This window comes from Xiphophorus maculatus, chromosome 12 (genome assembly GCF_002775205.1).
Source record: "Xiphophorus maculatus strain JP 163 A chromosome 12, X_maculatus-5.0-male, whole genome shotgun sequence".
NCBI classification, from domain to species: Eukaryota; Metazoa; Chordata; class Actinopteri; order Cyprinodontiformes; family Poeciliidae; genus Xiphophorus; species Xiphophorus maculatus.
Genome location: NC_036454.1, coordinates 19419004 through 19436367, shown reverse-complemented (window position 1 = coordinate 19436367; position 17364 = coordinate 19419004). Strand labels below are relative to the sequence as shown.

At 38.4% G+C, this 17364-nt stretch overlaps 2 protein-coding genes across 4 annotated transcripts; one reads left to right on the top strand and one right to left on the bottom strand.

Moving 5' to 3' along the window:
• The first annotated feature begins 673 nt into the window (after window positions 1-673).
• On the top strand, window positions 674-10743 carry poc5 (POC5 centriolar protein). 2 transcript variants are annotated; one of them, XM_005804039.2, is made up of 13 exons: window positions 674-718; window positions 2024-2104; window positions 2507-2624; window positions 3262-3324; window positions 3445-3638; window positions 4952-5128; window positions 5423-5527; window positions 6549-6728; window positions 7138-7321; window positions 8449-8582; window positions 9146-9247; window positions 9920-10090; window positions 10186-10743. In XM_005804039.2, exons 2-13 carry the CDS (start codon window positions 2024-2026, stop codon window positions 10318-10320), a joined length of 1644 nt encoding a protein of 547 aa, XP_005804096.1. In that variant the 5' UTR covers window positions 674-718; the 3' UTR covers window positions 10321-10743. The 2 variants fall into 2 exon arrangements, with proteins under 2 accessions (XP_005804096.1, XP_023198905.1); XM_023343137.1 differs by lacking the exon at window positions 674-718 and adding an exon at window positions 867-907.
• Window positions 10436-16549, bottom strand: ankdd1b (ankyrin repeat and death domain containing 1B). Of its 2 annotated transcripts, none has more exons than XM_014470624.2 (15): window positions 16313-16549; window positions 15831-15931; window positions 15608-15706; window positions 15420-15518; window positions 15179-15283; window positions 14572-14673; window positions 14302-14400; window positions 13902-14000; window positions 13679-13777; window positions 13458-13556; window positions 12746-12844; window positions 12467-12562; window positions 11879-12080; window positions 10933-11064; window positions 10436-10837 (listed from the first exon to the last, which is right to left on the bottom strand). In XM_014470624.2, exons 1-15 carry the CDS (start codon window positions 16473-16475, stop codon window positions 10785-10787), a joined length of 1647 nt encoding a protein of 548 aa, XP_014326110.2. In that variant the 5' UTR covers window positions 16476-16549; the 3' UTR covers window positions 10436-10784. The 2 variants fall into 2 exon arrangements, with proteins under 2 accessions (XP_014326110.2, XP_023198906.1); XM_023343138.1 differs by having other exon boundaries at window positions 13458-13553.
• Window positions 16550-17364: the final 815 nt, after the last annotated feature.

Genomic DNA, 17364 nt, shown 5'->3' with positions numbered 1-17364 from the left:
AGTGTATAATTAAGTCCTGTATGCCCAAATCCTGTAACTTTGTTATCATTCTTTCCTCCTTTCTATTTCGTCTTCCATTTCTTCTTTCTCCTATTATCTTCTGAATGTTATAAAACCATCTTCCTGATTTTTCTTCATCCCACCTTTTTTGCCATTTTTCCATCAGTTTTTCTTTAACAAAACTCTTTCCCTCAGATTTATTTGTTTTAACTGTTAAACTAATAGGATTTTGAATTGCCCACTTTGCCATTTTATCTGCCCTCTTGTTTCCTTCTACTCCAATATGTGCTGGAACCCACACAAATATAACTATCAAACCCATATTTGTATTTTGAATAATGTATGAGATATTTCTAATAAAATGTCCATCCTACGATCTGATTGATTATATTTAAAACTTAATTATGCAGAGCTTGAATCTGAACAAATTACTGTTTTTAATGGTTTTATGTCTTCTACCCATTGTAAAGCTAATAATATTGCCAACATTTCTCCTGTGTATACAACACTTCACGTTAACTGAACAAGTCCCCTTTAAACGTAGCAGAAGCTAGCGTTCTTCCGCTTATGGTTACCCTGGAAATAATTAAACCAACCAGAGCCGAGATTGCGGGAGTTGTAGAAGCATAAGCCAATCACTGATGTTGTTGTTTGGGAGTCTGTTTATTTGAAACGGCAAAGCAAGCACTTTCCAACTGACGACTCGTTTGAGATTACGGTAGTGGTTTTTTTTTTGTCTTGAATCTTTAATGAAACAAGAAGGGATTTCCGACCAAACGTTCTAGCATTATTAGCTAAACTTGTTTTGTAGAAGCTACAGAATTGTGCTTCGAGTTATGCAGATTTAACATTAGCTAATTTTCCTATTCATCTCAACTACAAATCTGCTTTAAATCTCATGATTCAGGTACCATTTGTTTTGGCGTTTTGGGGCTTATAGCGAATATTTCAGCTGACAATACTTTTGATTTTGTGTCAAAACACTTGATTGGAAGTTATTTAGCCATTAGGTATCTGACCTCTCAGCAAACCACACAAAACACAGAAATGTTCACGGTCACGATTTAATAATGAAAACGAGTGTTGAAGCTACTTGCGAAAAACTACGTACATCCCTAGACCGTAAGATCTTAGGAGAGAAAGTCGCAAACTGAAGATTGTTATCAAATTCACTCCTTTTACTGTTGATCAGGAAGATTAAAGCAGGAACTTGCCAAAGTTCCTGCTTTAATCTTAGAGGCAAATGTTTCTACCTGTCAATCCGGGATGGGATAAGGACTCATTTCTTAACTAGATGGCGTCTATCATTCAAAACTTAGAAACATTATATGTTGTCAGTGAGTGGGCTCTCTAGAAATTTTACCCCAATTTCAGACTACAAAGATTAAAGGCACAAAAAAAAAACCAAGGAGCTGCATCAGTTCACACTGTCCTCGACTCTATAAGCTTTAATTAGCTTGCTAAATGTTAATGTTTACAACATAAATAGTATTGCCTAGTTTGTTTGGAAGAGATTCAAGTACAAAGCCAAGCAACAAGACTTTGGTTTGGAGAGTTGCATATGTATATCATGAATCACATGGTTTTCAGGTCACTGTCACTTTAGAAAAATTAAGGCCAAGTCAGAAATGATTGACCAAAACACACAGTTCTCTGTTTGGCACTAATAATTCTTAACCAACGGGTCATGCATAGTAGAGGAGGAGTGATGCTTTGGGCTTCTTTTTGCATGGGACGGTGACAGTCAAGAAACTGCTTAGAAACCAGGTAGAGACCTGATTATGTCTTAATTAATCTGGCCTTGGAATAAAAAAAATGGGGGATTTATTTTTACAGTTACTGTATATGGTGGAGTTTAATACCTTTATTAAGTTAGGACCTTTACTTTGTCATCAGACTGCCTTTTATTATGGCATGGGTGTGAAAAAAATATAAAATTTATGATCTATTTTCGCCAGTCAGTAACCCGTAATATTTTCCTAAGTAATAAAATTGTCATTGTTGTTTGTTTATTTTAACCTAGATGTCATCAGAGGAGGATGAAGACAGTCCTGTTCTCCCCAAAGACTCAGACCGGGGCAGCTCTGTGTCTTCTGAGCTTCAGGTTGATTAAAATAATCCTTTGCTGTAGCTGAAAATGCAAGCTAATCTGGAGGCATGCTTTGTGGGACAGTAGCAATTTTTGTTTAAACCATGCCTCATGTTTGAAATTGGACTCTATAGTCTACCACCCCTGAAACCTTACACTGGCATAAATGGTCACATCTCAAAACAGGCATTGTCAGCTGTAAAACTAAGGCAAATTTCTTCAAAAGTTAGACATTATTTTTCTTCACAATTGGAATAAACAAATTGATTTCTATTTTTAGATCATATAGTTTTTGTTTAGATTTCATGTTCAAGAAGCTGCTTTGTCACCCAGCCTAATGTTCTTTATGTGCAGCAAATAATTTGGTCCTCCATACGTCTCATAGATATTTGTTTGCTTGTGTGTTTTAATCAACAGGATGAGTATGAGGAGCTCTTTCGCTATGCTGTTATCACCCCCAAACATGACCTGCTTTCTATTGGTCAAGGTCAAAGTTCCCAGAGAACAGATGAACCAAGTGGACAGCATCTACAAGGTAAGATCTGTATAAGGAAAATGTTCATATGCACGCATTTTCCTTCAATTTCTCTAGCAGAAGCTGAGCATTAGCCCCCATCTAATGATTAGGTTTCAAAAAGGGTTTCCCATCTCAACCTATGGCAAGGGTATGTTTTCATGCACTCTGCATTTTCAGCTTGCAGTTCACCGTAACAGAATAGATATTGGTGTCTCACATTACTTTTCTGAGTCTTTCTGTATAATAACCCTTCTTAAACAGTCAATCAGCCCCCCTCCCCAGTACCATCTCTCATTGAAGGTTTAGTGCTCTAACTTTCACTGAGCTACGCATGGCGATGCAGAAGGCAGACAGGCTGATAAGTAATGATCTCCTGGAACTCTGCCCGCTCTGATCTTTAGAGTGCAGGCTTTTTCGTTTCTCCTTGCAGAATTTAATTAAGATATTGACATAAATGCATTCTTGGACGGAGAGAGCCGTGCTCTTTTTATTCAGCACTCTTGCCATCACTTATCCTGTTCTTAAACTGTCTTCTGTTTTTAGAATTCCACTTTCACAATGACATTAATAGTTTTAATAGAGAGTTTTGTGTGGGGGTGTGTGAGTGTGTGCTTAATGAACAGTAAATTTTGATCCTTTGTGAACCATTTCCCAGAACCTGAAGCAGATGAGAGGCTCTCCATCAGAAGTATAAGATTGTCACAGGCCTTTTCTCAGGGTAAGCTGAAGAAAAAATGCATAAAATGTTACGGTACTTTTTTTGTGATGAGAATTTGCTTATAGTTTTTCTACATGTCTGTAGATGCATATTCTCAGTATATGTAATTTCTTCCTCCAGCTGAGAGGACAGCAGGTCCGTCATCAAACAAGACTTCAGTGCGCTCCAATGCGCCATCAGAGGATTTTCAGGCAGCATCCAAGTCTTCAGACAACCAGGAGTCCCATGATTGTGCTTTCACTGAGATGTTTATCTCTGAAGAGAATCTTGGCAAAATGGAAAATATTCTGGATACGTGGAGCCACAACCTCAAGGTTAGTTTGGTTCCTCTTCCATGGAAGTTTCTTTCCATAATCCATCAGTCTTTTAACTTTAGCTAAAATATTTTGTTGGTTGGCTAAGTAGGGGTTACACATGGCTCAATTGTAATTGCTTTGGTTCAAGTGACAACTACTCTCAGTATGAACTGGAAGATGTTCAGGAATAAACTAAAATCTATGCAGCGAGGGATCAGCTGATTTTCAGTTTTAATGAACCTGACACTTGAACATTTATTGCACAATGTTAGCAATGTTTGTGATGTATTCTAACATTGGCAATCTGGTGTGAAAGTTTTAATGTGGGAGGCAGGGCTGGACAATAAACCAATAATAGCATTATATGTTCCGATAGACACATGATCAATATCAATAGATGCACTTGATAGAATGTTCAATAATTTCACTGATCTCCGATCCAGAACTGAACAGAATACTGAGGGATGTTGGCAAGAAATGTGTGGATTCCTGCTTTGAAAGAAAAAGTGACTGATATCTGTTTCAGAGCTTTACAAAAACTGGAGATTGGAAATTTGTCTCAAAAGTCTCAAATTCTATTAGAATGATGACATTGTTATCTCCATCAAAAATTATATAATAAATAGCTATTTTCAGTTCTTTTTATAAACTGAGGGCTAATCATGACAAAATAACCAATTTTAAAACTCCAGATATTTAAATATTATTGTATTTAGTGTATATTTAGCCAATATTAAATCTTTACTAAAAGGGTGAAAAAAATGAATGCGAACAATCCCTCTCTTAGCTTATGAAGGGACCGAGTCCTAATGATACTTTCCAGAAAAGGGTGACAGCTCCTTTCTTCTGTGAAATGGTGACCTTTTAACTATACAAGTGTCTGCTGGTGAAAGTACTTTAGATGAGGGGGATGTATTCACCCTGCCCTTTTCCTTAGCTGTTGTACAGCTCATTCATGGAGAGCATGTGACAACCAATCAGCTGCTAATCAGTCCTGAGAAAAGGCACAGAGAACCAGCGCTATTCTGATCTTGTGATCCATTAAATGAGGTTTTAGTAAGGCTCTTTTTATGTGCCAGTAGCAAAACGCTGTTATTTTACTTTCACACTTATAACCAATGAAAGCTTTGTTTGTCCTTGGTTAGGTGAAATCACAATATTGGCATTTATCAAGAAAGGCAGCATGAGTTTGTGATTGTGTTGAACAAAAGAATAAATATTTCCCAAGTTAAAGGAGAATTCAGTATGCGTCAGTATATTTAACAAACCTCGGCCCCATAAAGGAATCTGAAAACCTTCTGTTAACATCCTGCCCTTTGTTTCCTGTTCAGTCAAACGTGCTAACCGAGCTCCAGAAGTGGAAGTATGCCTTCATGGAGCGGCACAGGATGGAGATGAAGAAGGAGGGGGAAAAGCATGCAGTCCAAATGGCTGGCCTGAAGTCAGAGCTCGATACGCTGAAAGGGCTGCTGCGCACCTACGAGACGTCCAACCAGAGAAAGGATGAGGTATTTGTATTGATCGGCTTCTTTTATGTGACGGTTTGTGAGAAATGGATTGTGACTGAAAACAACAAAACACACTTCACTTCAGTAATGATGCAATTTATTGCACCAAGATGATTTTTTTTGAGGTTGACACGTTTTCCCAAACTAGAGCAATCATCTTTTAATCTTCCATTTCCTTGATACGCTTTTCATTAATTCATTAACCCGATTAGCATGGTCATCACGAAGAAGATGAGGAACATACCGTGAACTTTTTAGACTTGCACGCTTATAGTGTGATGTGTCCTCTTGCAGGTGATCAGAAATCTGAGCCAGGTGTTGGAGAGACAGAAAGAGAAGCAGGAAAAGATGAAAACCTTCACACACTGGAGACTCCAGCATGCTGAGGCTAAAGAAGAAGTATGCATTCCTATAAGCTTGAAACTTACCTGCTTTGAGACTTAAGGGATTTTCCTAGTAGAAATCCAGACAACACACACACACACACACCCTTCTGTTATTGAAGAGATTATTTTTCTTAAATTGTTGTGTGGATAAAGTTGCATACATAGCTGTCCTTGGAGCATGTCTTCTCTCTCCAACCCTTTACTGTCTGATAAAGCTCAATAAAAGCTTTTAGCGCCACAAAAATCTTAAAAAACCCTAATAAATTTTAGTGGATACCAATCTTAAAGGATGAAGTATATTATTTATTCTTTATTTATTATTTATTAGAATTTGAATCAAAATTATTGTTAAAGAATGTTTTCTACAAAGCTACATTCAGTGCTTTGTGAAAATATTCAGTCTTTCCCACATTAAAGTAGCAAACTTCAATGGTTTTTATAGATTTTATTAAATTTTTCAAAATATATAACCATGAAGTGGAAGGAAAACATGACATAGCAGTCAATAACAATAGATGTAGGAGGACTATTTACCAGTCAAGTAACTTCAGAAAACAATAAGTTGCTCTAGATTTTATTTATAGGTTTTAGAGCAAAGGGGACTAACCACAAATGCAGACTACATTGTTTGTATATTTAAAGTGATTTGAAAACACTTTCCAATTTTCCATCCTATCCACAGTTATATTTTGTATATTTGTCTCTACATGAAAGCCTAATAAAACACACCGAAGTCTGCAGTTACACCAAGATCTAAAGAGTTCAAGCAAAAGAGATACTTTTGCACGGCACTGTAACTACCACCTCTAAATCTTTATGGAACATTTTTATCCTCTCCACTAGCTATTTACTCAGCAGCGACACAGTAACTTTAAACATCCTTAATCTACATTGAACAAATGTACTATTTTTCTACATCAAAATCATACCAGACAAATTGCAGCATAGGAAAATGTTCCCAAGCCGCCCGAGAAGAAATGAAACGTGCAATTATTACCGTGTCAATATTTCATGTAGCTGTGCTCCGCTGGCAGGCTCATGCTGTTCAGGTGGCTCGGCAGCACTACAGTTTGCAGCTGAAGAGGAAGGTGTGGCAGGGCTGGCATGGTCTGGTCCAAAAACGCTGGAAGACCAAGGTGGAGCGAGCGTGCCGTTCCAGGGCTGAGGAGGTCTGCTCCCACCTGTCCGCAGAATATGAGGCCAAGCTGGCAGAGGTAAATAAAATAATAAAGAACACTGATTTCGTTTAGCTAAATGTATGGTTGGTCTCAATGTTCTATACAAAATCTTGTCATATGAAGCTAACCAATTTTATTCAACTCCTTCTTTAAACATACAGCTTAAGATTTATGAAGTCATTTATTAGAAATATATTTCATTTCAGCATCTGAGTGAACAAAACTTACGGCATTTTAAATTGTATAAGTATTTGGAGTGTTAGAACTTTGTAAAGCTGACTTAAATGAAAGAGAAATGGAGCATCGGGAAATGTAAATTAGTGTTGACAGTGTTTCTGTCTTTGCCAGCATGACTTTTGACTGAAAGTAACTTCAGGTAATGTTAGCAGGTTTATTAATAAAGAACCTATGATTTCCTTCCGCCTTCACCCGTCTGTTTCTACAGCAATCCGAGGCTCTTGATAAGTCTGAGGCAGAGATTCAGAGGCTACACTTTGAGCGAGAGCGCTATGAGGAGTCTATGAAGAAAGCCTTCATGAGGGGCGTCTGTGCCCTCAACATGGAGGCTCTCAACATGTTCCAGTCCACTGAAACACGAACAGAGCAGCTACCCACACAGGAACCACATGGTTTGTAGCAAAATTCCCTTACCTGACATATTTCTAATCAGTAATATGGGCCGTCGGAAACAGCACCTTCACAGCCAGGCCCAGTTTGAAGGATTTCTATTAAAGTAGCAAAACATCGCATGGGGGAAAAAAACTGAAAAATCAAACCTCTGATTTATGTATGATTATCCACATGTTTGTGTTTGTGATGGTTGAACGGAGGAAGCTTTTTTCCGGGCATTACTCCTGATCAACCAGTTAGCGCTTATTGAATTTAGTTTAAATATTTAGTTAATTTAAACTACTAGAATTTATAATGAAGTGTATTTCTACACCTCATAAATATTAACAAAAAAACGTTCGATTTTTCTATTTTCTGTGTGTGAAATTATGCTGATGCACATTTATTAACAAGTGTGCTAATAAACGTGGTTCTCGCTAACTCCCACAGCATGCTTTGTTCCAATGTTAACTTTGTGTCTGAGATGCATTGATTAGACACAGACATCAACACTGAGAGAAACTTGAGGTCTACCTCTCCAGCAGTGCAGCTATGTGGTACTGACATTTGAGTGAATAAGACATGAATAACAGTAGGGGGCTAGTGTCTCCTCCTGAACTCATTTATTAGAAGGATATAATTGCGGTATTTATTAGTGGATGTCATTATTGGTACTTTGCAAGAGGAGACTTGATGTCATACTAATACTTGATGTCCCCTCTTGCACAATTTCACTTTACCTCAGGGACTCAATCCAGAATCTCTAAATATTTTCATCCTGTTAGTTCAATATTTCAAACGGTGACACCACGCTGTAACAAAAATATCAGGATTTACCAAATTAAGCAGCCATTCTGCTGAAGCGGCTGGAGGTGGATTCCATTATTATCAGCTTGTTCTAGCACGTTCCTTTGCTCATCCATCTGGTCTCGGCTTTAATGCGTTTTGCTTGCTGTTATCTTACTGTCAGTGCAGGCTGCTAATGTAATACTCTGTCCTGATTCTTCATGGTCTTGTCAATAATGTGCCACTTTTGCCAACTGAATAGGCACATAGAGTAATTAGGCTCTATTAGTCTTACACAGGTGTTTGAATTTTTATATATATATTTATTTAGTAATAATGTCACCTTCTGTTTTTCTTGTAGATCCTTCGCCTGGCCAGGACGAGTGCGGATCAGCTACGTTACCTAAGCACCAGCCGTTTCCCACTACCTCGAAAAGGTTTAGTCCAGTCCACTTTGAACGCCTTGAACCTACACAAAGGGAAGCTGATGATATGGTGAGAGACTGATAATATACTAGCTTTCTTTTCATTTTCTCATTTTGTTTACACTTTTGTGAGTTTATTCATGGTTTTTTTTTTTCTTGTTCTTAGATTAGCCAGTGTGCACAAATTTTAACCTTATCTAGGTTTTCACGCAAACAATGTGCTTTTGATTTCATTATAGATATTCATTTACACTACAGTCACAAACTTCAGATGTATGAAATATATTGATACAAAGCAGTGGATAACTGTGAAATGAAAGAAAAGTAATGAGTGTTTTTAATTTCTTTTTACAAATACAAATCTGAAATGGTGAGAGCAAAACTGAACTGTTTGGCTGGCTTGAAAAAATCCACATCACCCATCGCCACAATGTTAGTACATGGTGGTGGCAGCATCATGCTGTGGGTCTGTTTTGTCCACCAGGAATATTGAGGCCGTTTCAGAGATAGTGGAGCTAAACACAGGGAATTCCTGGAAGACGGCACGTAAAGTTTGTACTAGTTTATGTTGGTCTTTGACATTTTTTTTTCTTTATGATCTCAAACAATTAGCATGTTCTGTATTTTCAATAGGTTGGCCCCAGAGCCTCCACCTCCCAGGAAGAGATGCTTCCTTTCACCACAGTTTTGCACAGCTCTCTCCCATTAGGGGGCATTGCAAGCACCCACAAACAGGTTAGTGCCGGAAACATGATCGTGGTCAAGGGGACCTAAGGTTTTAGGGAAGTCCACTTTCACATCAGCATAGAGTCAGAGTTCAGTCTGGACAGTATGAAATTTTATGTCCGTGTTTTTCCAGGTCTGGATAAGTATGGAAAAGTGAAATAAGAGCTTGAAAAGTATTTATATTTCCAAACTGTATTCCCTTTGGCTAAATGTTGTATCCTTCTGCTTGGCGTTCTTTTCATTTTTCTTGTGCCCTTCCTCGTTTTGTTCCTTTCTTTTCCTAACATTCTTCCCTCATTTCTCCATCTTATTTTGTTCTGTCCTCCTTCCTTTCCTTTCTTATGTCCTTTTTTTCTTGCGCGTTTTCCTCTTTCTTTCTTTACTGTCATTCTTGCATTCTTTCTTTCCTTGCTTTCTTCAAGTCTTTGTTTTTTCCAGTTCCATATTTAGGGACTGAGCAGTGTAGTACACACACTGAACCATTTTATATTTTAAAATGGCTGTGAAGGTACTAAGAAGTCTGGGGAAGTCAGAAATGTTTAAAGATGTATGGGAATGGAATATATGTTTGAGCGAAAATAGATAACCTTTCCTGCCAACATTTACTGGCGGTTTCCCTCTTTGTTACATCCATAGAAATGCTTTTATTTTCTAAAAGCAGCTGTTATCATGTTCTTTCAGTCTGGTGCTCGGATTGTGACGGCAGGTCAACAGAAATCCTCAAAGACTGTGACGGCTCGCATCACTGCGCGATCTGATGTCGGTAAGGTCCCACACGGCGGCCTTCAGGTGATGGGAGTAGCTCCACCAATGAGCTCTGTCGTAGTAGAACGCCATCATCCTATTACACAGGTATGACAGGTGGTGGAGATCTGCACTTAAAAGCGTATACTAAGTGTAGCCTCCAGCTGTTTGAAGCTGTAAAGTGTCTCTCTCTGTTCTTTCAGCTGACAGTTGGACAGGCGTTGGCTTCAAAGTTTCCTCGGCCGCTCCAGCAGAGCCACACGTCTGCTGTAGGCAGAGCGTCATCGCGAACACACACCAGCACATGCAGCGTCCACTCAATCAAGGAAGTGGAATGATCACCCCTGGTGCATTAAATTTAGTGATAGCATTTAATTTATTTTATGCAAAAATCCTCATTTGTCTTGTAAACATTCATATGAAGTTTGATATCCTACAACAGATTTACCTCTGTGTTGTTTTTTTTTTTTTTAGTTGGCTTTCATTTATGTAAAGGCATAGCAGATATACTAGTAGAAATGTTTTCTTATTATTTACAGTCTAGGGTTATAAATTGACTTTTAACTCATTTCAGATGTTTGCTTTTAAATTATGCACATTATGAACGTGGATTTTATTGTATAAAATCATTTGTGTGCATCCATTCATGATTTAGAAACAATCTAGCAGCAATGGTTGCCTACTTTCTTAATGCAAAGTCATATTTTACGGATCAGCAGCACATTGCTATTTTCTAAATAAATGCTTTTACCACTAACTTATTACAGAAATCAATGGTTGATAATTATGTAAACAAAATTGATCATGAAATGCAGCAACTCTTGCTGGTGTTCTCTGCCTCCGTCCGAATCTTATCTGCAAGACGAAATAATATTTGATTGAACACTGTACACCGGCACAGAGCAATGTTTACATGCATGTTGGCTTCTGTGACAAAGCGTTGAAGGTACCAGCAGCCTTCCTGTTCCCAGTGAGGATGAGTTCCTGGTAGAGTTGTTTGGAAGGATTCGTCTGAGCGAGCTCCTCCCTGTGGAGCCAGATCAGCAGCATCCTGTGGCCATGCTCTCTATAACTGTGCTGACCTGGGAACCAAACAATACAACAGTCTAGAGTCAGGAAAGCTGGTCAACCTGTCGAGACGTTTTGAAGCAAGAGCCGTGAGTTCAATAGGGAGGTATTATGATTACAGGGTTCCTGTGTCGTCTGGCATTTGAATAAGCAGGAAAAATAAGCACATGGGCTGAGTTTATACAGCCCATGTGCTGTATGAGTGTTTTTAACCAGCTGCACTCAAACACATCACACTTATACACTGATATGAAGATCAGTAGTTAACTAGGGCTTAAAATGCCTTGTGTGAAATCCTTCATTCACCTATCCATCAGTTCCTTCGTTCAGCTATCCATAAATCTATCAATTTATGCTTTTCTGCCTGTTATCTTTCTACTTTCAGTGCATCTCGCCTTCATTCCCTTCATCATACATCTAACCACTGACTATAACCTTCGCGCTCTTTGAGTAGTTCATCTGTCTACTCATTCATCTGTCCACATGTCCCAGTTTTTTCATCCTTTTATCCAATCAGCTGTCAGTCATTCACTCACTTCCTTACATTTTGAGGTTTTTATCTGCTCCTTTATTTAAAGTCTGACCTAGAAATATTAGACAAGTATTAGTTTAGAATATTTTCTATTTCCATTTAAAGATTAGCTAAAGAGCACTCTGGCTATGAGTCTGGGAAACTATGGAATTATGATGTGTAAAAATGCATAGGACTCCTGTTACATCACGTCCTTTTATAGTCAATGCTCTGTGAATTGAACTTGAAACTTGAACAGTGATTACATGAAAACTGATTTTAGTTTTTAAAGTCCTGTGTGTTGGTTTTTGTGGCACCTGTCCACTGATCCTCAATAGCAGCCACTTGCTCCTTAGTGAAGGCCCAGTTCTCTGCCAGTCTTTTCCAGTCTCCGGGTTTCAGGAGCTCGTACGCTAGGCGCCAGGCAGTAGAACGGAGCTGCTTGGTTTCATTCCGGTGGTCAAGTTTAAACGTTAGCGGATGCTCACTGTGAACGCTTTCATTAAGCTCAGGGTTGGCCTGAAAGGGCAATTAAATCATGTCAGAGGGCTGATAAAGGCCATTGGCCCCTGAAAACACAGCGCTATGGGAAGAGATTATTGGCAAAGCACCAAAACAAATGATTAGCAATATGAATGTCAGAGCTAAGCATGTCTGCAATCAATCATGTTAGTGAATCATGCATATCTTTAATTACATTTGTGGTAAATTGCCTGTCAAATGTTTTTTATTTTTCACATGGGATCCTTTAATGTTATTAGAGGGAATGCAGCTAATTGAGGATGTGTTGGTGCCAAATAAATCATTTCTGATGAATTTCAAGCCCTGAAGATGGCATGGAGCTCATATAAAGACTATAACCGCATCAGCTAACATGCATATTTGGATTTTTTTTCCCCCCTCACCTTTCTCCAGCTGTAGTATCTTCCTGCTTTAATGATCATGTCCACAATGATAACCTCATTTGCTCTGGCTGCCACACCCAGAGCAGTTTTACCCTGCTACTCCAAATCCAGCACAGAAAATGAGATTGATAAAGTAAATCAGAATAGCAACATTAGTTATATCATTTTTGACACAATTTTCTTTATTTTGATGTACTTTGCTTGTGCTGTGACATAAATGCATGATACGTCAGACTGTCTTAAGGTGATTTTGTGTTGTAAGTATGTGTGTATTCTCACTCTGTCCCGGATTTCTAGATCCACACCAGCTTTTAGGAGCATTTCCACAACTTCAGTCCTGCCGAGCTCCGCTGAGAGATGCAGTGCAGTCTGGAGTCTCTAACAGGACACAGCATAAGGCATCTTATCAGGGTTCATACTTTGTCTAGATAACTCAAGTATTTTCAAAGTCCAGATACAGACGATTGCATAGAAAATATATATATATATATATATATATATATATATATATATATATATATATATATATATATATATATATATATATATTTCACTTCATTCTCTGTTAACTCAAATAAATGTTGTATTAGCTATCAGTATTATTTTACTTTTTCCTTAATTCTTTTTGTCATTAATTTTATAATTTCAATCCTCTCTCCCTTATTTCTTGCTTCTTCTTGTTTCCCTACCATTCTTTACTCTTTTCTCACTTCCCTTCCTGTTTTAATTTCTTATATTCCTCTTAACTCTTCCATCCTTATTAACCTGCACTCTTCTGATTTTTTTCGTTTTCTCCTTCTGTCCTTTTCTTTCATCTGTCTTTTTCCATTTCCTTCCCCACTCCTTCCCTCAAACCTACTGAAAAATAGGTTTGAGGGAAAAATGTTCTTCTTTCCCAAAAGAAGAAAATTATCTCTGCTAATTAATGTGGGAAAGTTTGTGACCTGGCCACATAATGTGCTGCTGTTTGTCTGTGTGAGGTTGATTCTACCTTGTCGGCTACATTAATGTTGCAGCCTGCTGCTACAAGAGAATGGATAACAGGGATGTGACCGTTCTTCACTGCCAGATGGAGAGGAGCTTCCAGCTGCTTGGAGCAAACAAATTTATTTATATTACCCCACCCCCAAAAAAATAATTCAAGGTAAGACTCAACAATGCTGAGAAGGATGAAGGAAATGTACCGTTCCCAGCTGGCTTGTGTTTTCTCACCTGGTTTTGAACATCTGTATGGGCGTTGTACTCTAAAAGGAGTTGGACAAGAGACGAGTCTCCGCTTTCTGAGACTGGATGGAGAGCGCTGCATTTGGCCTGCAAAGAACAAGAGTTCAGACTTATTGGCAGGTTTTAGGCAGGTATATGTTTTGTAAACAGTATAAGGAAATGAATAGCAGTAGAATAAAAATCATTCTTCTGATCTAAGATCTGTCGGTACCACTGTGAGGATGTTGGGGTCACAGCCGGCCTCCAGCAGGGCCAGGACACATTCTTCCTGACTGTTATCTGCCGCCTGGTACAAAGCTGTCTCACCATCCTGCAACACAGGAGCAAAGATAATGCAACTAGTTATTTAGTATAATATGCTTAGAAAAACAACCTTGAGTCAGAAATTAATCATTGAAGCAAGTTGGACAGTCTATTATGCAATTGTGAACCATGAAATCACATTACAACCCACAGGTCAGAGTTCAAGTTGATGCTAGATCACAGTATGTGGTTGAAGGAACACAACTGTGTTTCGTCAGTCTTGATTAATCCCAAGTAGAACTAACATTCAGCAGTGGATTATCCACAGAAACCAAGAAAAAAAGAGAACGTTCACTCTGATTGTCTACCATATTGACTTCATCCCGAGAATCAAAGGTCTGCAGCAGCAGCTGGACGGCGTCCAAGTGGCCGTTCCTGGCAGCTAAGTGCAGGGGAGTGTCCCCTCTCTGCCAGAAGGAGGGGAGGGAAACAGCAGCACATCAAAGAGGGTTTGACTTTGAGCTTCTTTGCAGGTGTGACACAGAGATATGCATGAAGACATGCATGAACATAAACAGCCTTAGTTTTACTAGGAACAAGATGCATCAACATCCTACAGGTGGCTCAGACACACAGACCTTGTTGGGCTTCATTGCGGCCATGTTGTATGGCTCCGTCAGTATCTTTAACATTTCAGTGCTCCCATGTTCTGCTGCCAGTGCAAAAGGATGATGTCCTGACTGGAATACAGAGAAATAAATGCAGGCGAGGACAGCAAAACACAATGGATCTAAAAAAAATCCACAACCTTACCAACAGAGTTGTGTGACTAAAGATGCCCTGTAAAAAGTAAATCATTCTTTCTGATATGTATTACACTTTTCACATGTTCTGCATAATTCAACTGAGAACAAAAACTTTTGAAAGTAAAAAATGATCACTGCAATCACTTTGCTGCATAAATGTGCACAGACTGTGACTGTGATGATCGTAAAGTTTCATTGTTTTTGTAGTAAAAGGCTTCCATATTGCAGTCTTACACATTAGTTAAATGATGCAAATGTTAATAAAACTAGTGGGACAGATAAATGTATTTCAGGTTCATCAGACTCACTAACTGATGCAGATGTGAATTTAAAAGCACTGAATGCAACTGAACTAAATGATTCCTCATTTTCCAGATGAACTTTATACATATGCTGTTTTTTATAATGAGGTAAGTCTATTTTGTAATAAAACATATACCTGATCCTCCTTGTTTAATTCTTTCATCTGCATATCATTGATAATATACTCTACAATTTCAGTGTGGTTGTTGATGGCAGCGCAGTGCATGATGTTCAGTCCGTCCTGAAGAAGAAAAAAATCTGTGAGTAGCTAGTTTTTACAAAATGTACACACCTCACCTTTCTTATTGCTATAAACGTTAAATTAGGAACATGTGTGTATTCTGTGTAAGTCAGAGAATCTCATCATAATGTTTTACCTCATTTTCAACCTTCTGCTCAGCCCCAGCCTGCACCAGTAATTTCAGGATCTCCAAGCTGCCAAACCAGGCAGCTAGATGAATGGGTGCCATGCCATACTGCCATAACCAGAACACAAAATTATACTTAGATATGTAACCTATTGTTCTTTTTTTTAAAAAAAAAAAAACATTTCCAACCCTTTCACCTTGTCTTTTTGGTCCACTTTGACCCTGCGCTGCAGAAGGAACTGAGTTGCTTCCTTGTTTTTGCCTGCTACTGCGTAGTGAAGGGCTGTCCTGTGGTGCTGTTTTGCAGTTACAGATCACGTTACTGCTTCGTTGTGGAAAGTTTCTGCCAAACACTATTCTTGATGATACTTTATTTATGTCCCTCAAAATCAAAAAGACCTCGCTACTTTTTCTACCCACCACGTTCTTTGCGTTGACGTTCAGACTTTTTCCAAGATATTTCAAGGTTTTCAGATCATTCCTCTTTGCTGCTTCCATAAACTGCTTCTCAGTGTCGAGTACTGTTCAACACAACAGGAGACTTCACACAAACTATACATTATTTTACCACAAACTTGTCAATCAACAGGAAAATTAGCAGAAACTCATCCTGTTCCTTTGTCCTTAACTTTAGATAAATACATCTACGTAACATGTGACAATTTATGAAAGGAAATTTAATGAAAATGCAAATGTCCGTCTTTACTGCTTCTTCTATGATCTTCTGATCAAATCCCTCACCAACATGTTTGAGCATCCAGAATACACAATGCTATGAAAGCACGTCCAGAGCCATGCATGGAGAGACATTTGATTTAAAATTAAATAAATACTGTTAAGGCCATGTTGACTCTCACACCTTTTTATTTTCCAGTTTTTCTGCTTGCTGGTGCAATACTCACACATCTCAATGGTGTCAAAACTCTCATCATCAGTCTCTCTGTCTGAGTGCTTTCTCAGTCCCCTGAAATTATCCCGTTGCATCCACTTTGGGAGGTCCAGCTTTTCCTTCTTGGGACAATTATCCTTTATCTTCGTCCTCACAGACAAAACTCTTCTCTCCATTTTAACTTAATATGAATAAGTTCTTTGTAAAAGGTCAGGCAAACCGTTTTACCCAGCTTCACAGTCTGGAGAAAAACAGCAGGACTTTAAATGGAAGCGTTCACTTGTTTTCTAAAGGTTGATCCATGTTTGCTTTCGCTGCTCACACCCACAAAAAGTCAGCTGATAATATTTAACATTATTTGCCTCAGCTGTGTATATGACTAACGGGTGGCAGAACCACAGTATTTACCATCCACTAAAAGCATAACAATGTAATGCTCAGCATTTTGTTGACTTTTGTGCAGGATTTACATAGATCAACTAAATGCTCGTTTTCATATCATTTGGGCTGATATGCTAGTTTCAATAAATTAAAATATTGAAATTTATTTCAGTGATTCTATTCAAAAAGCAAAATTACACAGAATCATTGAACACAACAGGCTGTTTTTAAAGGCCTTCTATTTCTAATAGTAATAACTTTGGCTTACTGCAGACAACACATCCAAATGCAAGCCTACGCTTGTAAAGGAGCAGCACTACTGTCTTTTTTTCTTTTTGGCCCAGGTAAAAAAAACTTTGGATGTTGCATCTGTTTTAAAGGCACCAAGATACATAGAAAGTGATATTTGTAGTCCAGGTCCAAGATAAATATGAAGCTACAAGTCCTGCTCCAGTCCAAGACTAGAAAATTTTCCCCAAACTCTTGATTAATCTTTACCTCAAAATTCTCTCACATGTGTTCTTATTCCTGTTACTTGAGTACTTTTATCTACCACATTTTTTCCTTCCGCTCAACTTTCCATAAACATTCTTTGGACGCAGCAATCTGAATTCCCACCTCCTTGCTAAAACAGCAGTAGCTAATGGAGAATGAATGAGCAATGATTTCAACAGTGACATTTCA